Below are 27,313 nucleotides of genomic sequence, written 5' to 3' on the forward strand. Positions count from 1 at the left end.
GTGAGCACACACACAAATAGGAATATTAGTCTGGCATATCTATATCTATGCATACTTCTCTAAAAATGGAACTGTGTCATAAAAATTAGATTTGGATTTGGGATTAGGCAAAGACTAGCAGATGGTTGGGGTATAAATAATAAATTATTATAATAAATTATTATTATTATTACATCATCTTCCTACAGCAACAGATAGACTAGAACTGGTTTCTTATTTGAGCTCTTGTTGTTTAGTGTGGGACTCACAAGCAATTTGAGAGGATTGGCCATTTCACCAAATCACGCGTTCTCTCAACCTGTTTGAGAAGCCACACGTTGGACAGAGGCAACAGTATTTATGTCGATTAATTTAATCTGGATGGCACAACAAGCAGGGCTCTGCTGCCTAAACCCAGAAGCACATTGTCAAATAATATTCTCAAGTAAGTGTCTATATATGTTGCAGAATATGAGGGGCTGTTGGGTTTAGAACCAGATCTTCCTTGCGCACAAATAACTCTCTTCACAGAAAGCCAGCAAGCAGAAAAGCTTACCTCATTAACGCTAACGTTGTATCCATATGGATTTGCAATAACTGGTGGGTTATCATTAACATCCAGTATATTCACTCTTAAGGTGTGTTCTTTCTTGCGAGGTGGGACACCTCTGTCAGATGCTTGAATCTGGAATGTAGCACAATATAATCAGGAGAAAAGCTCATAGCCTTCATCAAGCCTGTTACTTAACTGAAATGAGAATGGCCTAAATAAGTAAACATGTCATAGCAATGAAGCTCTTGGATGAGCTAAGCCAATCTCCCCCACCCCCATCACATATTTACCTACTAGTTACTTTATGGAACCTGGAGTATGTATGTGCATTATTTTATTTGTATAAATAATGCACATAATATGTGAGAGCTGTTTGTACTTTTCATGGAACGCTCCTTTATCTCTTGACCAGGAGCCCTAAGTTGTCTCTTGACCAGGAGCCCTCAGACATGAACTTCTGTTAATTTGGCTAATATACTAATTTCTGAGTCAGCTCTACCAGACATACAGTTGCCTGGCAGACATAATGTTGCCTGTTCCCTGGCAGAAACAAGTTCCCCTAACCCCGAGCTACATTCCCCCATTCATCTGTTGCTCCTGAGGGACTTTCTCTCCAAATATTCAGTTGTATATGAGATATAAGAGTCCTTAGCATGTCTAGTAGTACCATGCACAGAACAACGCAACACAAGAGACTGTCAAATAGCTCTACTTTGATGTAAGATGAGTAAACAGAGCAGCAGAAGTAATTGCAGTGAACAATCTTAAGTGTGGTCTGATGGTGATGGATACAGCCTGGTTTGGCAATTAGTATTACTAGAGAATCATTTGGAACAGAAGAATGTAAGTGGTAGGCTGATCCACCTCTTCCTCTGGTGGCAAGTTTAACAGGTGGCCACATAGCTTCACACAACTTAAAATGGCTACAGGAGACTGTGTGGCCTTGGGAATGTGTACATAAAATTCCACTTTGGAAGAAAAGTTGGACAAAGTAACATATATATTTTTTTTTGTAAAAAAACAAAGCAAAACAGGGTTGGAGCTGGAGGCTATGCGATTGCTCTTTGGAACTGCTGCTGTGAAGTTCAGCTCTGAGGCAAACAACTGCAAGGAGTTACAGTCTTACTAAACCAACTTAACTTTGGCAATGAATTCCAATTTGTGTCTCAGAACAATTTTTAATATATTCAAATAATGTAAAATATATTGTTCTGAGCACATTTATAGTTCAAAATACAAGGAATACATTATTATTCCCCCCCCCCCATACAGGTGTTATCGAGGCAGTAAGTGAAATAATTGGTCACACTGTAAACATGCAGATGCTGCAATTACAGAGTCTAGACAACAATAAGTTGGCTAATCACATTTGGTATATAAAGCTGCTTGCCTGGATCTGGCAAACGGTGCGATTGTGCAGCAACCAACTTGGATCGTGGGCATCACTAAATTACCTTTAAAGTGTAGTGTTCAATTATTTCCCGGTCCAATGGTCTGGCCACAAACACTTCTCCATAGGTATTGTTGGTTGTGCGGATTTCAAATGCCCTGCCTATGTTTCCTGATACTATAGAAAAAGTCACCTGTAAAAAGATATTCATATATACAAAAAAATCAAAAAATCACAATGATGGCTGGGAGGTTTAGGGGATCTTGTAAATTCCATAGGAGAACAGTAGATCTAGAAATTCAAAATGATGCGTATGAAAGCACCTTTTGAGACTGAAACTGCTTGGGAGGTTCATAACAGCAGATCATTTCAGGCAGCAAATTAAAGAAAAAACACACCTCACCTTAAACACAGAGTGCTTCCTGTTTAATACAGAGAGGGCTTCCTTTTAGTACATTGTGGCGGTGAGAACGCTGCCATCTGTTTTTTTCAGGTCCATTGTCCCATCTGTCAGCTATCAAGCAGCCTCTCAGCACCAAAGGAACTTGTTTCAGATATTGTTTTTCCCCTAACATCTTTCAGAGCCATCTGCTCCATCCATTGCATCTTAAGAGTCCAAGTTATATTTAGTGCTAGTGATTTCACCTTGCAGGCAGGGAAACCTTACCACTTAAGATCAGGGCCTTACAGCAGCCAGTTCAAAGAACTGAGGGAAGCAGAAGGGCAAAGGGCTCCCATGATGTGAAGTGGGACTCATGGATCAGAGGTGGACTCTCCTGAAGCCAGAAGACTTTGCTGTTGCCTCCTGATAGCAGTCAGGACAACTGGCAATGGCAGCAGCAGAAGTTTGCTTCTGTATGGTCCCTTCAAGATGGTACTATGTGAATTGGCCCTGAAGGAGAAACAGTGCCTCTAGAGAGACTTACTGGGTTGTTGGTAGGATAAAGTAGCCATTTCACCTGTCTCAATGGTTGCACCAGAGCTTTCCATCACCAAGAAAGGACAGTGCAGAAAAAAAGGTCTCTGACAAAATCCTTACACATTTGTCAGGTGCCCCCGGTCTACCCAGGCGCTAGCAGTGGCAGGCTTACGATCCCTGCTAATCCCATCTGACCTTGACAAAAATCTTGAAATCAGCTACACCTGCTTAGTCTTTCAGTGGATAAGAGCAGCCCAACACACACACAAGTGAAAGTGCTTTACACACACACACACACACACACACACACACACACACACACACGAAAGTGCTTGGATGTCACATATGGCTGTGTGGTTCAATCTACAATATTTCTTGTCCCTCAGAGAATATCCCTGCACTCCAACGCTAGGGTAGCCAGAAACTAGACCGTAGATTTTTTTTTTTTTTAAATGTCAGCTTCCCCTTTAAAATCAAGTTTATTGATTACAAGGGCATGGAGGATGCAGCTGTTTCAGAGCTGTTATTTGTGGACCCCAACATATCTCTGTGCCCTGATGATGCCCTATGTAAGACAACAGAAGCTTTGATGAGCAGGGCGTTATTCATCAGTCTACGAGGCATCCTACATTTGCTGTTTCTGAATCATGCGTAGGACACATATATCTACTTGGAAAGGACCACGAGTTTAATCCAAAGCAGGAAGTATGCAATAACAATGAAACCAATTTGCCATCACAATTAGGGCAAGAAAACAGGGTTCGCCAATTATAGTTTTGGTATATTGCTAACTCACTACGCAAATATCTACCATTCACCTTCAAAGTTCTTACACAGAAACTAGTGTTTCCTTAATTTTGATGCTATCCCATAAGCACCAAATTAGAATAAGCAAAATGTGACCAACCCACCACATCTCAACACCCTTTTGCTAACTCCACAGTAACTGTACATTTTGAAGCCACACAATCATTGCTACCTGCCCGTTGCTTCCTGCATCAGGGTCCCTGGCCAAAACCAGAGCAATTCGACGTCCAACAGAACTGTCCTCTGCTACACTCACAGATGAGTCAGAAGTAATGTCAAACTGTGGGCTGTTGTCATTCTCATCCAGTATGGTGATAGTAACCTGTCCAATGGAGAATGCAGATATGAATAAGAGCTCTGTCTCTCTGACAGACACCAGTACTAGAGCTGGGGAGAAACAGTGATTTAGCCAAAAATTCATTAGATTCACCCTATAATTTGAGGAGAAATGATTTTGTGAAATTGTTCCATGCAATTTTATTTCTTCAAATTGTTTAACTGATTATTGAAGCATTGCCTATTCCTTGGAAGCATACTTAACACTTAAAGAATACAAACTGCTAGAGGAATGATCCATCCATTCTAGAAAAGTATCATCCTTTCTGTATCATCCATTTTTTTAATGGTGGCAGCCATTTTAAAAACATCTTAGAACAGGCTTTCTGGAAAAAGGCAAAATGATGACCACTCTTCCCGCCCCAGAAATTCACCCTACTCCTAAAGTATTGGTGAAGCAAAACAGCCCATTCTGAGGTTGATGAAATGGCTGAGCAATAGTCATTGTCCATGCAGTATAGCCCTACTTTCTGCATAATCCGAGCAAATAGAAGGACCCTTGCATTTATAGCTTGAATTGAAGCTGCTGCTGCAAAGGAATGCTTATGTTTGAAGGAATCCCACTTTGGGGTTTGGATAAGTGCAGATCCCAGCCGGCTTGCTGTAAGCCTTGATCAGCTGCTCAGCACTTACGACTCCTGACAGGGACCAGCTGCACTATGCAGTACCCAGTGGAGAACTACAAAGCACAGCCAATTGCAGCTGGCTTCCTATAAGTGCCAATCAGTAGTTTGGCACTTCCAGCAAGATGGCTTGAGGCAAGCATCAGCTGCACTCCTGACTTTGGGAACTCAGTAGCGCAGCCAATCTCAGTCAGCTTGCTATAAGGTGTTTACAGCAAGCTCACTGTCATCAGCCTCACTACTGAAGTCCTGGTGGGGAATGCTGTTGTGCAGTGAAATCGCCACAGGCTTGCTGTCACTGCCAATCAGCTGATGACACTGACAGCAAGCCTCGTTTGCTAGGCAACAATCAGGAGAACTTGAAGGCTTCTGAAAGTTTCTTGGTAGCGATGTCCCCACTTGTCCCTCACCTGATATATTAGATATGACAGATCGGCATGGTTTGGGGAAAACTGCACCACAGGCCAAAATTGGCCCTTTGCTGGGTTTAAATGGTCCCAGGGGGTGGAGTTATCTCACCCCCTAGGCTAAGATATAATGTCTACCTTAAGAGATGAAAGCTTTAAACTGAAGAACTAGGTCAGTTTCCCCAAACTTGGGTCTGCAGCTGTTCATTGGACTACAACTCCCATCATCCCTAACTAACAGTACCAGTGGTCAGGGATGATGAAAATTGCAGTCCCAAAACAGATGGGGACTCAAGTTTGGGAAACACTGAACTAGGTGGTACCTCTAACACAAGCATCCCCAAACTCGGCCCTCCAGATGTTTTGGGATTACAACTCCCATTGTCCCTAGCTAACAGGACCAGTGGTCAGGGATGATGGGAATTGGAGTCCCAAAACATCTGGAGGGCCAAGTTTGGGGATGCCTGCTCTAACACTTCTGTATGGCTGGAAGAACTAATTCAAGTTTACTCAGAAGCAAATACCTCTCTGTTCAATAGGACTTACTGTAAACATGGACTGGGTTGTAGGCTACATGTGCATTCAGGCACTTCTAATATAGCGAGTTCCTCTAATCTTCACAACCACATTGACAGAGGGAAGTGGAAACCTCCCATTTATTATAGAGGCTCTGCACAACACCTCACTGGTGTTGACACATGAGCCCATTTAGCAATACATGTAGCCAAGAAATACATGGAAATTTCAGCTCACAGTTACATTAGTCAACTCACACAGCATCAAAATATTCTCAGAATCTCTTTGCTGTGAGAACTGCCATCAGTAGCTCTTTTTTTTGTGTAAAGGGATCAGGTTATTATGAATGTGCCTCAGCTGCAGTCATGAGTCCAAAATCACCCTGATAGTATTCAAGCTGTGTTTTCTGTCATTAGCTAAAGGAAATGCTGTCGTGTCTAAAAATAACTGTGCATGCACACACACAATACACAAAAGGAGGAGAAAAAGAGGAAGATGCTTTTATTTATGAGTCTTTATTTACCTGGTTAAAGGCTCCAGCTGCAGGGCCAGGCAGCATGGCCTGCTTCTAGAGGGAGGCTGAAGCCCCCTTTCTGCTTCTTTTAGGACAGGCTTCCTCAACCTCGGCCCTCCAGATGTTTTGAGACTACAGTTCCCATCATCCCTGACCACTGGTCCTGCTAGCTAGGGGTTATGGGAGTTGTAGGCCAAAAACATTTGGAGGATCGAGGTTGAGGAAGCCTGTTTTAGGGTGATTTTTTATTCTTGTTGCAAAAAAAACCAAAACCCCCCAAAAAAACAATCAAAAGGAGAGGCATGCTTCTCCGCTTCAAGAACAAGTAGCTGCTGAAATGAGTGGCCACCTGAACAGCCAAACCCGTCTCCTCTAAGCCACCTTGATTCCTTCCATTGTTGACTCTCTTTTGGCCCATTTTTTCCAAGACGTCATCACAACTTTCCCCAAACCTTTGTTCAAATATGTGCTTAATTATTATTATTATTATTATTATTATTATTATTATTATTATTATTATTATTATTATTCCTTCACCTATTCCATCGTTGTGTTGTTTCACTTAAGACTTTGGGAGCTGAGTCCTACTTCAAGTAAAACTTGGGGGGCTGAGGAGGACTGCAGAGCTTCATGTCTGCACAAAGCCCAATTTACTGTTTCTAAATTCCATTATACCCAGAATAGGCTGGGATGGACATGAAAAGATCTGAGAGGAAAATGTCCCTTCCCTCCACTCCCCTTTCATTCTCAATCCTAGGGGGAAAGGGTTGCTTAGAAGAGTCATAAACGAGTTTGTGAGGCATTTATGTTCTGACTGGGTGCACATTCTTAGGGGCAGCAAGTCATTTGTTTAGTGGACTGAACAAGGCCTGCCTGGCAAGATAGAACAACCATCTTCTTTAAAAGAATTTAGAATGCTGGAACTGGAATGTGAAGGTAGCTGCATAGCTGAGAACTAGCTGTCTCAAAAATGCTAGGGAATTCTAAAGCTTGCCTGCACTTCGGAATCCAATAAATGGCATTCCTCAGCTTGCCTGTTTTGCACCCTATATTTGCACCCCACATAGAAATGTATAGCAACAGCTACTTGCTCGAAAGCCACAACAAAGGGTCACAGGCAACAACAAACAAAGGAAGGATAAACACAATGGAGGGGAAGCGCACTTACCTTCTGTTGGAGAGAAGCACAAAATAGGATGGAAAAGAAGAAGAAAAACAGTTATTAGATTTAAATCCTTTTAAACAATGTGGTGTGAATTCAATGCTTTGGGAAAGGTCAGCTGTAAATGCAATGTAACGAGGCACAGATGCGATGAAAGGAAAACACAGGTGAATCATGTCCAAACTCTGCTATTGTTGCTTTGCCAATATCCCTCAATCATCTAAGATATGTGGCATCCTCAACTATTTTGTTGCTAAGTCTCTCAACCAATTGAACACTAATTGTCTGTCCAGGAACATCAATATATTCTGACCTACAACCCCCTCCCCCCCCCCGAGAATTTGGCCCCTGGAAGCTCTTAATTGCCCCAGGGAGGGAAGTTGCAATGAATGTTTACATGAAATGTGGCAAGTCCAAGATCACCGGATGCAAGAATGTCTTTCACTGTAATTGCTTTTATAATGTTTTTAACTGCGTTTGTTTTAAGAGTGTTGGATGCTTTTGCTTTGTTTTTTTAGTTTTTACATTGTGACTCTGAGCTGCTTAGGGACCAAGGGTGGGATATAAACTCGGTCAATAAATAAATAAATGAAACATGGTGGGAATCGGTGCCAGGAAGGAATGCTTGCCACGGCAAATGCCTGCATTTCGCTAGAGGTGCTAAATTCATATCTGAAAATTGTTAATTTAAACACCTCAGGTGACAAGACTGTGTTCAGTGACAATATAAAACAATTCAGAAATGTTATACACACACACACACACACACACACACACACACAGAGTTGTACCTCGGAAGTTGAACGCCTTGCGAGTCAAACGTTTTGGCTCCTAAATGCCACAAAGCTGGAAGTGAGTGTTCCAGTTTGTGTATGCTCTTTGGAGCCTGAACGTCTGACGCAGCTTCTGCAGCTTCTGATTAGCTGCAGGAGCTTCCTGCAACCAATCGGAAGCTGTGCCTTGGTTTCCGAATGTTTTGGAAGTTGAACGGACTTCCGGAACGGATTCCATTCGACTTCCAAGGTACGACTGTATAAGCTTTCCTGTGGAAACAATAAACTTTCCCTGTGTGGCAGCGGGGACCTAGCGTTGGAAAGAATAGCCAACTCAATACTGTCCTACTCTACAAAGCCAAAGGGTTACAGTAAAAATAGCTCACCACAGTTGAGTCAAGCTTCGGACCACCGTCATCTGCAACAACAGTTAGGGTGTAAAAATCTCCTTTCTCTCGATCTACCTGTCCTTTGACTGTGATCACACCCTGCCAAGGGAAAAAAAGACACACAAATACATGAATTCCCAACGCTAGAGTATGATCTTAGGTGAAGGAGGTCCACCTGTAAACTACTCACAGTGATGCCATTTATTTTGAACAAAGACAGAGCCTGAGGATTTGTATTGGGGTCAAACTTGTACGTGATCTGGTTCAGGTTATCGATGGAGCGCGCCTGGACTCGGAGGACTTCAGATCCCAGGGGGATGTTCTCTGTGATCACTGCTTCATACGTGACATTTGAGAACTGCACGGCCTCATCCAGTTCATTGAGGAGGCTGACATAAACGCTGCAGAAGCCTTGGTTATGGGGAGGTGCTTGGTCTGTGGCCGAAACATTCATCAGATAGCTGGTTTTCGTCTCGTAGTCCAGATAGTCAATGGTGGTAATGAGACCAGTGCTCTCGTCGATTTCAAATTTCCCCTCGGAACCTGAGATGATTTTGTAATTCACAAGGCCTCCATTTCCTAAGGGGAGAAAGAACACAGTTAAAGGTGCAAGACACATGTAATTCACATGTAATTAAGCCATGATTCAATTGCACAGTGCTTTGGGATGAGAGTTCAAAAATCCAGACAGGCGCTTAAAAGCTTACACAGCAACTTATAAGGAAAAAATAACATATGTACTTCAGCGTATCTCAGGATTCCCCTGGATATATTTGAATCTCCCCATTGCACATGCACGGTCCCATTTTGGCTACAAACGTGTCACATTCAGCACTTAAGTTCAGCATTAGAAGGAGCAATTGTACTCCTCCACCAAGAATAAAGGCAACACTGATAAGTAAGAGACCACAAATACAAATCATGGCGAGTCACAATGGCTTGGAAAAAAAAAGGATGACTATTCCATGCAGTTTCTGTACCTGTGTCTCGATCTGTTGCCCGAACAACTGCAACAGATGTCCCTATCCCAGCAGTCTCACGCAGTCCCAGCCGGTTATATTGCCTTTGGGTAAATACTGGCACTTCATCGTTGACATCTTCCACGTACACTATGACCTGGGAAAAGTTAAGGTGCAGTTAATTTATTTGCCTGGAATCTGTTCTGGAGAAAAAGCAGAGACACTTGATAAGGAAGAGGAGTCTTGATGTGGACACCACAGCACAGAATTATGGAGTTCTACTAGACCCAAAGATCAGTTCCATGGTGAAATATATAACCAGTCTCTCATGCCTCTTCACTACAAACAGAAGCAACCTGTGTAACAAGCAGAGAGCAAGTACACTGCAGGAAGCTATCAGCAAAGCAAATATCTCCAGGTAATCAACAAAGAATAAAAACAAAGCAAAGCCCAGGCTCCTTTCTGCCACAGATTGCTGTAATATGCCACTGAATATCTTGTCTCTAGCTGCGGCAAGTGCTGTCGCCCCAGAGGAAAAGAAAGACATCCGATATCATAAGAATCTGATCTTGGTGCAGTACAACTGAGGCAAGCTGTGTGGAATTTTCCATTCTTTCAAAATTGTAAATTCTTACTTATTTTTTCATAAGCAAGTAGGCACATATTGATTATTTGTAACCAAAAGAAAACAATGAAAAGAATTAAAATGATAGAAAAAGCACAATCGACGGCCCCCTATCAGAGAAATGGTATAATGCTGCCATAAATTAATACTTTTTCATTTTTGTTCTCTAATAAATTTTTGCTAGAGGTTCAGGATCAAAAGCTGCATCAATCATCGGGGTTAGTTGGCAGGCACCAGACATTCCATACCTTGCTTGCCAGAACAGTCTGGACATTACAAGCATCATATATATATATATATATATATATATATATATATATATATATATATAAAGTTTGCCAAACCTTAAACAATTTCTCTTACTGACTTTGACTCTGCCTCAACCATATTTTATACACTCACTTTTCCATAATCGTTAGAAACCAGACCTGATTTAAGCAAGCCTCTTTGCTCAGTTCCTCCCAACTCCCAACTTTTATATTCCATTCCATTTTTCAAGACAGCCGCTAGACCCTCCCTAACGTCTATTTCCAGCAGGTGAATTGATGTTTTTGCATATTAATATGGCAGTAGCTAATTACCGTAATTAGGAAGAATTTAAAGTCCTAAAAAATAGATCAGGGTAATCCTGTGCGTGCTACAGCAAGGTAATTGCTAAAACCATGCTGCATAATTATAAGGCCAGGGGGAGCTGGGATAAAGTTGCCCAACACACTTGTGATTTCTCTTGAGATTATGAACAGAGGTATAACCCTGATAGTGTCCATACTCACAAAATTCCATTCCGAGTGTAGCAGAGTCATAAATGGCTGTCAAAAAGAAGCCTATTTGTCATTAAATGGATTCTAATGAAGCTCCACTGACATTTGGTAAGGTCAAGAACTATTAGAAAATCTATTTCACCTGGACTCCCCACATTTTAGCAGGTTTCTCCTACCACAGAACCCACAACAGAATATACAGGATGCACAGGGAATTTATGAGGGCTTCTGTAACATTTTTAAGTGAAGGTGAGCTGTTGTGAATGTTGAGGATGAGCTCCCCCAACATGTCTCCAAAGCACTATGCAAAAATGGGGTCACCTGGCATCACTGAGACGTCAGTTCCTTGGACAGGTGGGTGAGCTCTGCCCACCAGTCAAAGTTGGCCCGTGGTGGGTGGAGGAGATGCAATTTCCCACCCATTGGTTATCTGAATGCACTGTTCTCTTCTAGATCTGGGGAGGTTCATAGGCCTGAGTAAACACAGGTCCACAATAACTCACGAAGTTAAGTCCCTGCCTCAGACCTCAAGGTTTCTGATTCAAACTGTGGGATACCACTGTGTTATGCATGTGCTGCTTTCAGAAATTCTTTATGCATTGACTTTGTTACTTAATTCATTCAGAGGAGCAAAGATATTAAACAAAGAAGAAGTGCTCAAAATATTATTACCCGTTGGGAGAACAGTTTGCAAAAAATTATTTTCTGCGGAACCTATGTATTTATATGCTCAGCATTTGATACTTTTTTAAAAAATTGCACTCTAAAACACTTTGCAACATCCCACTGATCTTCACCAAACTGTAAACCTGATTTAGCAAAACCCTTATAGCCAGCTCCACTATAACCAACAGAAGATTGTAATTTCTCTGTGCCGCCTTGTGGAATCTTGAAGAGGCATTATTACCCTAACAGAGCTCCTCATGGGTCCTTGTTCACTATTGTAGGCTTCCACTTCAAGGACATGGGAGGAATTGCGTTCTCTGTCCAAGGGCCGTAAGCCTCGCATGACCAGTCCACTGCTAGGATTGATCCGGAAGTTGTTGTAACTGTTTCCTGTGGATGACAAATGAAGACTACAGAAGATGACACTATGTCTTCAATTTGAAGACTTAATCTCCATTACAGGATTGTTTCAGAAAAGGGAGAGAGGTGGATCTATTAACACCAATAGGATTATGAATTTATAAAGAAGCCAGTATAGCAATGCTACATATAGACTCTTAGATTAAATTAAATGATTACAGTGGTACCTCGGGTTACATACGCTTCAGGTTACATAGGCTTCAGGTTACAGACTCCGCTAACCCAGAAATAGTGCTTCAGGTTAAGAACTTTGCTTCAGGATGAGAACAGAAATCATGCTTTGGTGGCGCGGCAGCAGCGGGAGGCCCCATTAGCTAAAGTGGTGCTTCAGGTTAAGAACAGTTTCAGGTTAAGTACGGACCTCTGGAACAAATTAAGTACTTAACCTGAGGTACCACTGTATGCACATCCTCCTACCCTTTCAAACAGGCCTCTGTTGCTTTTCTTTTTCTTTTGATGTTCCCGCAAGGCTTTGTTGCATACATGTTAATGTACCATGCAAGTTTGTCCCTTAGGTCACACATGCCACTTCTAACCTTGCTTGTTCATATTGTAGCCAGTCCTTTATCTTTACCAGCTGCTTACTTTTTGTTTCCCCTCAACTCCCTTTTTCTATCCCTCTCTCCCTCACACCCCAAATCCATCTCAAAATTCTTTCCCCCTCAGCTTCCAGCCAGGCTTTCTATTGGCTACGGCCGAAGTTCTAGCTCCAGGGCATTAAATTTCTCTTTTGAAGTCATACTTCATGTATCACGATCACATCCTTACAGATTTACTTGGAAGCAAGTCCCATTATCAACTGAACTTACTTTCAAATAGGTATGTTTAGGATCATGGCTGTGGAGTATTAGATGTTAAGACAAGCTGATGCAACATAAGCCATTTCCTGCAATATAGTTAATCTTGAGGGTTATGAAGAATGAATTGTCAAGTTTTAATGGTACCAGGAAGTCAGATATATTAGAAGTATAATTCCCTAGGATGTACGTTTCCCAATAATTAAGTTTAAAGCCCAGAAAATGTGGAGCAGAACGCGCAAGGTTGCTGATGTTACGGTAAGGATGAAAACGATCAATAAGGTTGTTCGAGTTACTTTATAAGTATACTGTAAATTTTTTATCATTAAAAAAACACTATCCATTTTCTTTGCTTACCTTTGATAATCCTGTACCACACCCGGCCATTCACACCTTCATCTGCATCTGTGGCTTTCACCTTTGAACAAGCAAACAAACAAATGAAACAAGCAATAAGGGGCTACATTAATACACAAAGCTAAATCATGGTTTGCTTTACCACAGTTTGCTTAACAAATCACGTGTCATCTCATAAACAAGAACATAAGCCATGGCTTATTTCTTCAAAGCTTGGTTTGTTTTCCAGCTCCTCTCACCTTGTGGCTTTCTGCTTGGCAAGTGTCTGGGGTGAGCAAACAAACATGGCTGAGACACAATACCAGGCCATGATTGGTAATCCGACGATTAACCATGGCTTCACACTGCAGTTTGTTGGCAGGAAACAAACCTTAGTTCATCTACTGGACTAGTTTCATATGCTCAAACAAATCATGGTTAGGCTAAACATATCACAGGTTACCATTATTTGAGAAACCAGGCCATTGTGTCAAAGTCCAACAATTCAACATACTTATTTTTAGAAAATATATAAGAGTGTTTCTACTCCCTGTCCAGTCACAGCCCACCCAATTTCAGAAGAATACTGAAATCAAGCTTCTAAAGGTAAGCACCAGAACTGTGAATTCTCCTTGGAAATACAATAGCACCCACTGCAGTTGTTTGACAAGTAGTGAAATATGCTAGTGTTGGTTGGTGCCATTTAATGATCAAGCTCTCTGTTAGATTAAGTGAAGCTTCAAAAAAGTCTTCAAAAGTCATTCACCAGGGTGGATTAAATGCCTGAGACCAGACCTGAGACGGCTCCAGATAATCAGCCTCAGTCAAAAGTGCTTGGAGTAGCACGGCAACCACTTGCAGTGGTTTTATATCTGAGTTTTCAGCACCTTGAACTTAGGTTGAGAAATACAGAACATCTGTACAGGGTAAAATCCCAGCTCAACCTTGAAGCTTGCTGGGTTTATTTTAATCTTATTAAATAAAATGCACATACACTTGATTGTGAAAAGCTTCAACGCAGCTTACAAAACCATGAGTGGTGTTTCTTAAACTATAGTCTATGGGCTAATGGGTGGGGTCCGTGGGTATTCTGCTGGTCTGGAAGACCCATTTAAAGCAAGAGGAAAGCTTTCTCCAGAACGGTGACAAACACAGGATTCAAATGAAGGCTGGTTCCAAACAGTGAACATTTTTGGGTGAGATTCAATCACATTTGCACAATTTGTTGGGAGGCCTTGAGGAATACACCCATCCCCCCGCCCCAAATACAGGACTTTTTGAGATAAGGAAAGTGACAAGAAAACACACTAGGGAATATGGGACACTTGGCTTCGATGCAGCAGCATCTAACCTCCCAGCAAACAGATCAGAATGAATGCTTATTAAACAGCTAATGCCATCTAATTTCCCTACAAACAAATCAGGATGAATGGTCAATGAGCAGGTTAGCTGGAAGCACTCTTAGGTTTCTTCCAGCACTCCTTGCAAAGTGAGGGGGGAAATATGCATGAGTAAAACAGGGCTGCCTGCCACCAATACTTGCACTGCTGTGCTGAGTTCTTCTATTCCTCTCTACAATATGTAATACAATTTACCTCACGTCCTGATGTCCCCATAATATGCATTTCCTCATTCCACGTTAGAGCTAATTGTGTGGAATGGGGGAAAATGCACAACACGGCAACAGCAGGAACAGAGTAAGTTGTGTCTATGTTACCAAAGGGGAGAACAAGAATTCAACATGGGGCGTTTGGGGCAGTTGTTCAATTTTATTTTATTATAATATGCAGCTCTGCCCTGAATATGGCAGGTGAGGGGAAAGGGATGTGTTGCTAGGTAACAAACAAGGAGGTTCCACTGAGAGTCTTCATGGACAAATATCTGAGGGCGGTTTTGGATGCTGCTGAGGAAGTGTTAGCTAAATACAGTCACTTCTGTAATCAACTGCCAATGCTTCATGAAATGTTCAAAGGGGAACTTATTCAGGCTACAGATGTAAATCTCCCCCCATGAAAATTCCACTCTGAATATTAGCAAGTGCTGCCAGCTGAACAGAGATGAGACTGTGTATTTTCCTAGCAATGTCTGAAGCCGCTATCAGTGGCATAGAGCACACACAAGCCCAGCAATGTTAGGCCTTTTCTTTACCCTGATCATTTAGTGATTCAGTTGCACAGGCATATATAAGGAGCCAAGTTTTAATCCAAAGGTCCTTCAAGCAAGCTAATAGGTGGTGGATGTAATGTAAGAAAACGCAGCGGTGTCCAAAGGAGAAGAAAATCACAACAGTGGGAATACATAATCCAACAAAGGTGAAGGATTACTGAGTTCTAAAGCAAGTTACTATCTGTCTTAATACTCCCTCTGAAGCTGCTGCTTTGATGGAAGTTACTACAGCCAGCAATCACTGTCAGAAACTGGCTCAGAACTTGAGATATTGCATAGTTCAAATAATTTCATGGTGTGTGTATATAATGGAATATCACTTGATACTAAAGGAAACACAACTCAATGGTACCCTCTGGCGTTCTTATTGCTTATCGCAAGGGTCTTCTTCCTTCAAAGCATCATTGGTGACACTGGAGTCATGTATATGAGCCCAAAGAATAATGCACTTGCTGTAGGCAGCCTCTGTTACAAGCATATCACATATATTTCTTAAAAAGCTCGGGAAAAATAAGAACACAATTTATTAACACGGCAGAGTAATTTTTAAAGGAATGCCAAGAGTGTCTTCTAAAAGGGTGAAGTACATTTGTGCCCTCTGCTGGATTTTTTCATTACTTTAGAAAGTTTGAATTTTTGGTGGGGAGACTGTGTGTGTATGTGTGTGTATGTATGTGTGTGTGTGTGTATGTTGAAATTCCAGCATATCAAATGAGGGAAATCTGAAATTCTAAGCCCTAACAACTGGATCAATGTAAGTGACCGCCCGCCCCCCAAATTTAAACAATACTGACCAGCCCTGAATGAATATCTCTCTGCAGTCACCAGCAATCCTGAACATGAGGATCACAGATATGGCCAGCAGAAATCCCAGTGATTGCAAAGGCTATAATGGTGGTACCTTGTTAAAGACTTTGTATTTGTCTGTTTTAGATGTATGCCAAAAACTTCTCAATACTGAGTTCATCAAGGTCCATTAGGTTTTATTTCCCTTGTCTACCACAGGCTGAAGCTGACGAGGTGCAATTTTTCCTCACCGTCATGTGCTGAAAGGTGCAAAGTGGTTCCAAATAGCAGCAATTCAAACCACATTTCCCACAACTCAGTTATAGGTCTATGGTAACTCCATGGTGGCATTGTAACGGCTGATTCAGTACAAAAATGCATCCAATTTTAAATAGCAAAATGCACAAGAGATACTATATATAAGGAAATGGTCAACTTTCAGGATAATAAACAATGAAGTAGTGGTTAACAATTACAACCCTGTTTTCATGTTTATTGTTGACTGTTTGATTTAAGATGAACTGAAATAAATATTTCTGATGTGTATAGCAGGCTTTGCAATCCTAGCCTCCATGGGGCTGTCCCTGAATAAGTTTGGCCCAACTCATAGCCGCGGACATGCCTTAGACCTAGTGTCCACCTCTACAGACATGGATGATCTGACACTAAGTAAACATGAAACGAAAGAAGTGCCATGGTCAGATCACTTCCTAGTGCAAATGGACTCTGTGACCCTTCCCCTCTGCAGGGAGCTGGGACCAATTTGGATGGTCCATCCCCACCACTTAATGGATCCAAATGGTTTCCAAAGAGTGGTGGGGAATGTTTTATCCCATGTTGATAGCCTTTCAGTTAATTCCCTGGTGGCCTGCTAGAATGCGGAGTTAACCAGGGCTATTGACTGTCTGGCTCCAAAGCGCCCTCTCCAACTGCATGGAGCCCAGACGGCTCTGTGGTTTCCCCCGAAACTGAGGACGATGAAACAATCGCTGAGATGGCTAGAGTGCTGGTAGAGGAAAACTCATTCTGAATCGGACCGAACACAGGTTAGAGCTCAATGTCAAGCCTACCAAGTGGTGATAGAGATGGCAAAGAGGTTATCTCCTGCCTGGACTACTGCAATGTGCTCTACATGGGGCTACCTTTGAAGGTGACCCGGAAACTACAACTAATCCAGAATGCAGCAGCTAGACTGGTGACTGGGAGTGGCCGCCGGGACCACATAACACCAATCCTAAAGGATCCTCATTGGCTTTTAGTGCGTTTCTGAGCACAATTCAAAGTGTTGGTGCTGACCTTTAAAGCCCTAAAGGGCCTTGGCCCATTACACCTGAAGGAGCATCTCCACCCCCATCATTCAGGAGGCACAAGAGGTCCACTGCCAAGGGCCTTCTGCTGGTCCCTCACTGCAAGAAGGTTACAGGGAGCCAGACAGAGGGCTTTCTTGGTAGTGGCATCTGCCCTGTGGAATGCCCTCGCATCAGATGTCAAGGAAATAAACAACTACCTGACTTTTAGAAGACATCTGAAAGCAGTCCTGTTTAGGGAAGTTTTTAATGTTGGATGTTTTAGAATGTTCTAATATATGCTGTGAGCTGTCCAAAGTGACTGGAGAAACCCAGCCAGATGGGTGGGGTATTATTATTATTATTATTATTATTATTAATAATAATAATAATAGTTATTGTCTGGAGACAGTGTGCTACAATGCATGTGCTAATGCACTCTGAAAGCCCAGGCAGGTACAAGAATGGTGGTATACACCTCTTTCTTATGCTGACATGGTGACCCTGTCGCTAGACATGCATATGACATGCAAGACATGCTCAAAAGTCTTGCAATTCACCATGCTCCAGTGTGGTACCAGTCTAGCTCTTGACTGTAGCCTGCCTTCTCTTGCTACCAAAGTACCCTAGCCACTATAGACAACACCAGGAATCCTTACCATCCATTCATGGCTCAGCAGCTCATGATTGCTTACTCTGCAGCCTGAGATCGGGATGTGAAAAAATGGGAGCATGTACAGAGCCACTGATACCTTCTGCACCTTCCCTAACCTGTGCGTCTGTTTCCACTAACCTTGTGAAATATCAGGAAGGACATCCAAGTTTGCTTTCTGTCTGCCCACTAACTTTCTCTTACTTAGTCCTCAAACATCTGTTTCCAAATGCTTCCATTTTCCCCTATGTGCCTGACTCTGCACCCACTTCTCCAGAGATTTCTCTCCCTGCTGCCCCCCCTCTCTCCCCCTTTCCTCCCAGATTATTTATGCAGGGCCAGGACCAGACCATTTAAAAAGAAAACAGAAAGGACTTAACTCTAGAAACAGAGGGGATACTACATTAAAGATAAGATCTTTAAAGTATGACATTGAAGACAAAAGATGCGGGCAAAGTAATAAACAGGAGTGGGGAGAAAGTTGAAGAGCTGAAGGCGGGCAAGAACTGCATGCCAGAGTCCCTCCTCCTGTCTCTCCCCCACCCTCCCCCCAATTGTTGGTCCCAGATCAACAGAGGAGTAACTTGAAGGCTGGCATTCAGTGAATAGAAGCCAGTGGCCAGACTGTACCATTCCAACTTTCAGCAGGGGATGGAACAGCTGCTAGAGGTAAAGAATCACAGTTCATGACAGCTTCCTATCTCAAAAGTTGTTGCTTCCATGTCCATCAAGAAAGTAAGTGTTTGAAGCTCAAAGGCCTGCTCCTTTGCATAGTCACTAGCTGTCTAGTGTTTGCTGCTACATCTAAGTTCCTTTGTTTCTGTTCCCTCCATCCCCCTATCCTCTGCCTGCCCTATGTTCCCTTCACCCCTCCCCCAAGTTGTCAGGGGCTGGAAGACAACAGAGGCTACACAAGAGCCCAGGGGATGAAGAACAGAAGAAGAAATCCCCCTTAAAAGCTGAAGGAGGGCAGGCCCCAAAGTTTTCCTGCAGCTAGGGTGATGCAGTTTCCCTCCAGGAATATCTTCCAAGAAAAAGGTTGGTGCATTAAAAGAGAAGCCACTCTGTTTGTCTGTTCCACCTTTGCTATTTTGACCTCAGAGAATTCTTTTTGAAGAAGTGTGAGGGAGACTGAAGCTTCCACTCAGGGGAAGGATGTGAAATTTGTTTGGGATGAATAGCAGGGCAAATCAGTGAGCGCTGCTCAAGTGAGGGCCACTTCACAAATTACTTTGGGAAGGAACAGACACGTGTAAGTGTCTTAAAATGCATGTTGCATGAAACAAGGGAAAGCACAGACCGTGCAAGACCTCCTGACGTGCTTCAAAGAAGTTGGCTGTACATTAGCACCACTTCTGATATATATAACTTGTAAGCAAGTGGCCCGAAAATGGCTGGAGTTGCATGTTTTGTGATGTCACGTGTGAATTTGAAATGCATCTCATCGAGCTAAAAGAAGCCTTTGTATCTCTATTTACTTCTATTGACATAGGTATTGAAAGTGTATGGTGGATTTTATATATATATGTAGAGTGAGAGACAGAGAGCTTCCCTTCTCTTTTCATCCTCTCAGGGGAAAGGCAATTGCTTGTCTTAAATCTGATCATTATTATTTTGCAGAAAAAAAGCACTGAGAGGGGATGGTGGAGTATAGAAGATTGTTATTTCCATTCATTCTGTCAATAGGCAAACTCACAAAATATGTTGGGGCTCTTCTATGTGCATCGGTTGCCAAATACCTTGAAATTCTTGGGTCCAATTCAGTTTATGCAGCAAGTGAGCTTGCTGAAAATAAATGCCACCAGAGGCAGCAAGCAAGAGTTCTGGTGGGAATATATGCATACAGAAAACAGATCGCCTAGGAGGGGAAAACTTTTCCAGGGCAGGAAGGAGACTCAGTGTTGAAGTGACATTTAAGTAAGATAAATGGTCTTAAGAAATGATCTGCAAGTGCCATGAACAAGCAGAATGACAGCTTGATACAGCATCACAGGGGAACTGAATGAGAATAGAGCACATTGAACCTCAAGACTGGCAATTTGCCATATTTCTTTGTCATACTAAATAAGGCACTGTTGAATGTAAGTATTCCAGAAGATGATTCCATTATAGAATATTACAGGATTATTGATTGAATATTTTTTTTTAAAAAAATAATAATAATACAGGTGTGTGTGTGTGTGTGTGTGTGTGTGTGTGTGTGGTGCTTTTATACACTAGTAAAATTGGGTTTGCAGACACTAGGGTTGGGGAGAGAAAGCCCTGTGAACATGTTTTGAAAGTTGCAACTGTAAAAGGTTTTAAAGTTGTTAGTGTATAAAGCAACTTTAGCACATGGTTGCTGCTTCCAGCTATACAGCCTTTCAAAACTTCACTGCCAATATCCATCAGTATTGCTAATCCCAAGCAAATATTATCCAATAATCAAGGAACAAGTATGCAGCCCTTCTCACCCTCAGATTTTAAAAGTACTCTCCCCCCCATGAGACAAGTATCTGTTTTGCAGACAAAAGAACTGTCTAACATGGATCACCCAGCGGAACTCTAGAAGACTATTATTTCTTAGATTGTTATTGTTAATTGTATATCAGGCTTGTGAAAACATCACTGGTAAAATGGGAAGAAACTGGTCTCAGAAGATTCACCTGTTTAAAGCTGCAGAAACAGTTCCACTTAAAGGATCCAGGGGTGTGGGGAGACTGGGCTTGGAAGAAGCATGGACCAATCCCCCCACATCCACCAATAAATACTGGATGCCAATAAATACTAGAAACAAGATTTGGTGCTTAGCATGCATTGACAAGTTTTGTTTTTCCCCAGAGCTTGTCAATACTTGCTGAAAGCCAAAACTTATGCATATAATCATCTAGCCAAAAGTTAAGGATCTGCCATGTGCACATACTCAGGTACCTGTGCAAATTGCTGTTCTGTCAGGAACAATAAAAGCCGCTGCTTATCTCACAAAGAATTCAAAGACAGCGCCCATTTGGATATATGAACATATATCAACGTATGCAAGTTTAGAAGCACAGTGGTACCTCGGGTTACATGCGCTTCAGGTTACATACGCTTCAGGTTACAGACTCCGCTAACCCAGAAAAAGCACCTCGGGTTAAGAACTTTGCTTCAGGATGAGAACAGAAATTGTGCTCCAGTGGTGAGGAGGAGGCCCCATTAGCTAAAGTGGTGCTTCAGGTTAAGAACAGTTTCAGGTTAAGAACAGACCTCTGGAATGAATTAAGTACTTAACCCGAGGTACCACTGTATCTGTTTTATATCTTCATGGCTGATCTAAAGGAAGTTGATTGTGTACGACAACACTTTAAACAATCCTCAAAGGGCTTGGCCACTTATTCCGCAGCTTGTAGGGTCATAAAAAAGTACGGTTAAGCTCCCTGATCATTTTTATAATGCTGTTTCTAATTTTTGTGTGGGTGTTTTGCCACAAACTCCAAAATTCACTCCAGTTTTACTGTAGATACAAGTTCAGTGACATTTTAAAATCAGCCCAGATGTTGTTGTTTTTTAAAGAAAGAATTCTGGAACAGGGTAACAGGTCATGGGATCATACAAACGCAGAGTTGGAAGGGACCCTGAGGATCCTCTAGTCCAACCCCCTGCAATGCAGGACTTTCCAAATGGCTGGGGTGGTCCACAGGGTGAGCAAGCACTTATTGGTTACAGCCACCCTGTGGAGGTGTGATAACAGGGAATAAAGTCCCATCAGTAGTCTATGCTGTGCCCGTAAGTGCAGAATAGACATTTAGTTCTCCAGAGCCAATCAGAGGCCAAGCCACATGTGCAAGATCAGTAACTGGATCTCCCAACTATTTGTTTTTATTTGAAAATAGCTACAGAGTGAGAGATTCCCTGGATCCCTCTTACCAGCAAGAGCCTGATTACTACAAAGCAGCAAAGTCATCTGCATGTTTTTACTTATCTCTCCCCTGCCCCCATTTCTCCAAATAAATATGCCCTGCATGTTTGAACTCTTTGTCCAAAACAAGCAAATGTTTGGTGGGCAGGGTGAGTGTCAGAGGGAATGTTAATTTGGGCATAATGGAGCAGGGCCACATGCTAATGGTGAGATCTTAGGAAATGTCTTCAGCAAGTTGTTTTCAAAGGCTAGCCTTAGGGTTTGTTTTGTATTGTCTTCTGTGCTCAGTGAAGTCCAATGCCATGTACTTATTTGCTCAGTCCTCCCAGTGCCTCCTCCCTCTGCATAGGCAAAAAATTAATCACACCAGGCCTGGCATTTAGGAAAGCCCTCTCTGTAATCTTGACCACAGCAGGGATAGTACCAGACAATTAAATAGCCATTCCAAAACCCATATTTCTGTGAGGGGGCACTGCAGTGTTCTAGGACCAACTCTTATTTATTCTTTATTTCCCCCTGCTGCTTTGGCTTTGTGAGCACTCAGTAGAATTATGCCATAGCTCCCGTTTGCTGAACTGAGTCTGGAAACAGTCAGACAGGAAGACGTACCGGTGGTTGCAAGGTAGGGATGGACCTCTTTGGGAAAATTATGATGATTAAATTTCATTGTTTGTTAATGGTCGAAGAAGTGCAATGAAATAGAAGGCAAGGCTGGAGTGAGGTGTGGGCAAATGCTACCTTTTACTCTGCACAGAGAGGTATGCGGAGAGTAAAAAAATGCAATGTTTTCACTCCACTGCTGAAGCGTGCATATGGGGGTAGAAAGAGCTCTCCATCTCAATGCTGGGAACCACAGTGCTGATATTGTGAAATAATGCTTCAGGGCCTGGCAGGCCACTTCCTGCCGCTTGGTGGGCTGGATCTGGGCTAGCCATCCCAGCTATATGATATATACCAGGGGTGAAGAAGGTTTTGCAGGACAAGGCTGAATTCCCTTGCATAATTCCCTTCCAGCAGCCACGTTCTGGTGGTGGATGGGGCCAGAGGCAAAAGCACAGGGATTACGACTCTTACACCCTTTGCACGTAAAGCTACATTTCAACCACGCAACAGTTGGAGGGTTACACACAACCCTCCCCCCATCTGGGAAGCAGAAGGCATAGTGACAGCTCAAGGACACTTTCCATCTAGGCAAAAACACTTGAGGAATATGCAGGTCCATCTCTACTAGAGGAAGGACTGGTGGATTCTAAGCAAAGTTCTGCCAGTGGATCTCCATCGCAAGAAGCGTGGGACCACTGCACTGAGTCCGTTTATTTATAATTAGGGTTTTTGTTGTTATCCTTGACGGTTTTACACACACGCAAGGCAGCTGATTCTTCTCTCTCAGTTTGCCAGTGATTCCAGTTCTCTGACTCCACTCTTGTTGCTGTGTCTTGTAGGAAAGATGAGCACAATGGCTGCTGCCAATGAGACCTCTCCAACTGCCAGTGTACTTGCATTTCTTAATGCCACCGCTGAGCTGGTCCCTCTAAGCCCTGAGCCGACTGGGGAGAAGCCCAACTCCTTGCCTATCATCATCGGTCTCATCTGCATCTTCCTCCTCCTGGCTACCTGCCTCGTCTTTATCACTCTGTGCAAGCCAGCAGCTCTAGATCAATCTTTCTACGGGCCACATGAATGTATGCCGTACCACCCCGAGAATGCCAGTGAGCCGCAGCTCAGGCTATGGAAACGTCTGGGCTCCCTAAGGCATTCCATACGCAGCGTCAAGCGCAGCCGGCCCATTTCCCAAGTTCATGAAACTTGTTCGATAAAAGCACCTGTAATCCAGGACTGGAACATCATGGAGTCAACTGAATTGTGACTCATCCATTACCTTCCGTGATTCAGCTGCATCCCGCACATTGTTAACTGACCTCAGATATAGTCTAAGCTCTTTCGGAGAATCACAGAACAACAAGGATGGGAGAACTGGGGAAGCACCTAACTATGGGAAAGGGGTAGAAGCAAACACTTGCAGTGCCTGATCGATATATGTTTAAGCTATATTGTAAAGTTGAAGAAACTTTTTTAAAGGTGATGAGGCACTCCAAATTGTCCTGGTTCCATTTGTGTCAACGGTCATTTGCTCCCCCAAACTATTTAATTCTATGACAGCAGAAAGGTTTGCCAAAGACAAGAGAAAGACTCACAGCTCACTTGCCAGATGAATGAAAGTGGATATGGTTCTCTTGAGATGTGCCGGCAATGACTCATTGGCAACGTTCACTTTGATTCCAGAGCTTTAGCCAAAACTAGCTGGGTGAAGCTGAGGGCTACTCAATCATATCTGGGGTCCTTCATGAACAAGCACATTGCATTATCACACATTTAAGTCAGCCACAGGATGATGCTGTGGTAAGTTGCTTTTTTAGGAGCAGCACAATATTCTATTGGGATTTTCACTTTTTCCAAACACCTGGGAGTTACACTGCAAGATGAGGCACAGCCACCTAAGAGCTAAAGATTTTAAAGATTTATAAAACTGCAGATGAACTTCTGCTCTTTATCACTTTTTTAAAAAAAGATCTATAGAAATTGGACAGTAGGGGAGAGCACAGCAAAGAAAAAAGAAGACTAAATTCTAATGGCAAAAGGTTCTGTGACAGCAGAACAGTAATAAATAAACAAGATGAATGCCGCAAGTAACATCCCTAGGAGAAGCTGGTGCATCCACACTGCATACAGCATTAACAAATGCAACAATTTTAGGCAGGGGAAGGAGTATAATAGTTATCTTGGTGCAGATTATTGTACTTTCAGTGCTTGGGTGATACAATGGCATCACAAAAATATTACCATTCATGGGAAGGGCCACAGCTCAGTGGCAGAACAAACAGTTTGGCACTCAAAGAGTCCCAGGTTCAGTCCCTGATATCTCCAGTCAGGGCTGGGGAAGACCACCATTTAAGTGCTGCCACCGGACACTGGAAATAATACTGAGCTAAATGGGCCAGTGGATAAGGCTACTTCCACTAAAAAGGATGTGTAGACCATGCCCAATCAAACGGGAAACAAGTGTACATTTGGATGGAAGTGCCTGAAGTGAAAGACTGCAGGGATGGAGCCTTGGTGGGAGGAGGATTTAGCCCCCTCTTGGCTCTACACACTGGCCTCACCACCCCATTTTCTATATATGACTAGGGAAGACTGCAGTTTAAACAAATGGGTCTGCCACCAATCAAGTGTAATCTGATAGTTTCTGAATGGTTGATGGTGTGCTAGCCAGGAGGCAACCAAGCAAATGTTTGATCGTCACCATTTCACCATTCAGCAAAACAGGAAGTTTCATTCACAGTACGGTGCATGGACATGTATGCAAGAAAACCCCGTTAACTGCTTCTTTTAGGGAGAACGGCAGCTTCAGGAGGGGGTGGTTTGGAGAAAGGCAGGGTGGGGTGCTTGCCATTTCAGTGGCCCGCCGTTTCCCCCTGCAGTCCCTGCAACTCTTTCCCCATCTGCTCTTCTTTCATAGAGTTCAGCAACTAAACCCGCACATGCAAATGAGCAGGTGAAGTTGGGGGGTGGGTGGGTCAAGGGGAAATGGCAATATAATATGAAAACTTTTGAAAATCTTGGATTTTAATTTTTTTTTTAAGTGGCAGTTTCTTACAGTAATCTTTCTTAGGCTTTTTGAGGTAGAAAATGAAAAAAGAAAAAAGAACGGAAAGATCACAACATGTTTAATGAAAACCACTTAGAGATTTTAACAGTTAAGGAGTATACACATTTCATTAAATAAACACATAAATGTTTAAAAAGTGGGAAGCTAGTTTTTTTTTTAATGGTCTGTTTTGCTGGTATCTTGGCTATCTATATAATACAGGGAAATGATTTGCTAATTGCCTATTAATTGTACCTCTTATTGAAATAGATGGAACACGTGGAACAGGCGAAAGAAAGCTAGGAAGAATAGCTTTGGCATACCATGCAAGTTATTTATTTTGAAATAGTGCAATCCAGGCACAATTCAATTTGCCCAAGATCCATTAACACCAGTCTCACAACTGGACGATGAAGCACTTAAAAGTTACCTAACTTTCAGTGGGCCCAAGTGCCATATCTGAATTATAACCATTGTTTTGTAACTTGAAGGGCTAAGAAAAGAAAAGCTCCACCTGCATAATAGATTGTGAAACATCCTGCATGGGGCACTAACCATCTAGACAGCATAAAAGTGTGACGACATTTATTGGAAGCTGAAACTTTACAACCGAGTAGATCTACTGGAGTAAATGGGAATAAAAAGTGTATACTTCAAGGGGGTCTTTTTTGTGTGGGGGGAGGGGGAGGGGCTTTGTAGTGGATTACTTCATATAGTTCATATAGTTTCTTCTCAGATTGGAGCCTTATATCTGAAAGGCCCTCCAATACAATTCTGTAATGTTTGAGTGTATACAGAAATGTATGCTTTCAGTTGTCCTACTTTCTAAAACAGGTGTGTGTTAAATGATATGACTGCACTTTCCCCATTTTCGGTTTAATGACTGTAGATATAAAACACTCTGCCACAGACACTCACGTAATTAATAATAATAATAATAATAATAATAATAATAATAATAATAATAATAATAATTACACTAGCATCTGCTGGGGCTGGGGATTACTTCAACAAATAAGCAGTAAAGGCCACCCGAACATATTTGTGAATGCATTCGTAGAGACTCTAGAGGAGCTTGTGCACTTCTGAAATTCAAAGCAGCTTGTGAATTGAGAAGTAGCCGCACAGTGCAATGAAGCCCATTTGTAGTGTCAATGATGAACGCTGCTTTAAATTAATATCTGGAATTCCATAGGGTTGCATCTATTGGTTGCATGAGAAAAAGCCTCTCCTAGGGGACTGATGCACTCTGTCCTTGCTGCACCATAGAATTGTAGAGTTGGAAGGAACCCCAAAGGTCCTGCAGTCCAACCCCCTGCAGTGCAGGAATCTCAGCTAGCTGCAGTGTGAGGGAGAATCCCTTGAAAATGGGCAAAGGAACACTGCACCCAAGGGAGCTCCATTTCATGCAAAGTTCCTCCACCCGGTATGAGACAGTTCTCCCCTTGTGCTGAAGTTCTGCATTGACAGAGCCCACACTGTTCAGGATCCTCCTACCTCAGTCCTCCGACAAGGCTTTTTGGGGATTTTCAGAGGGCAGGAAAGGAAGGGGAACAATTCTGCCACTGAATACAACTCATGGTGCTCTACATACATTACAGTGGTACCTCAGATTACATACGCTTCAGGTTAAATACGCTTCAGGTTACAGACTCCGCTAACCCAGAAATAGTGCTTCAGGTTAAGAACTTTGCTTCAGGATAAGAACAGAAATCGTGCTCCGGCGGCGTGGCGGCAGCAGGAGGCCCCATTAGCTAAAGTGGTGCTTCAGGTTAAGAACAGTTTCAGGTTAAGAACAGACCTCCGGAACAAATTAAGTACTTAACCTGAGGTACCACTGTATAGTCGGTGCACTTTGTAAACAACCCAGTAAGTGAGATCACTATTATTAGCCCCATGTTTCAGATGTTGGAGTGAGGCTCCAAGAGAGTAGCTTGTTCAAATGCAGGTGTGTGTGTGTGTGTGTGT

At 42.6% G+C, this 27,313-nt stretch overlaps 1 protein-coding gene and 1 long non-coding RNA gene across 2 annotated transcripts in view; one reads left to right on the forward strand and one right to left on the reverse strand.

Moving 5' to 3' along the window:
- CDH23 (cadherin related 23) overlaps window positions 1-27,313 on the reverse strand; it is a 394,671-nt gene that overhangs the window by 84,031 nt on the left and 283,327 nt on the right. The window contains exons 28-35 of the mRNA XM_083740685.1: window positions 12,954-13,014; window positions 11,621-11,769; window positions 9,349-9,484; window positions 8,559-8,947; window positions 8,366-8,467; window positions 3,821-3,970; window positions 1,987-2,115; window positions 536-664 (exon numbers count right to left, since the gene is read on the reverse strand). Of these exons, the coding sequence (XP_083596811.1) occupies window positions 536-664; window positions 1,987-2,115; window positions 3,821-3,970; window positions 8,366-8,467; window positions 8,559-8,947; window positions 9,349-9,484; window positions 11,621-11,769; window positions 12,954-13,014 (1,245 nt within the window). The remainder of the gene's footprint in view (window positions 1-535; window positions 665-1,986; window positions 2,116-3,820; window positions 3,971-8,365; window positions 8,468-8,558; window positions 8,948-9,348; window positions 9,485-11,620; window positions 11,770-12,953; window positions 13,015-27,313) is intronic.
- LOC310845317 lies at window positions 18,415-18,796 on the forward strand. Its single transcript, XR_014564634.1, has 2 exons — window positions 18,415-18,557; window positions 18,703-18,796. It is a non-coding gene; the product is annotated as an uncharacterized lncRNA (long non-coding RNA).

Source organism: Podarcis gaigeae (genome assembly GCF_964106915.1).
Source record: "Podarcis gaigeae genome assembly, chromosome: 5".
Classification (NCBI taxonomy): Eukaryota; Metazoa; Chordata; class Lepidosauria; order Squamata; family Lacertidae; genus Podarcis; species Podarcis gaigeae.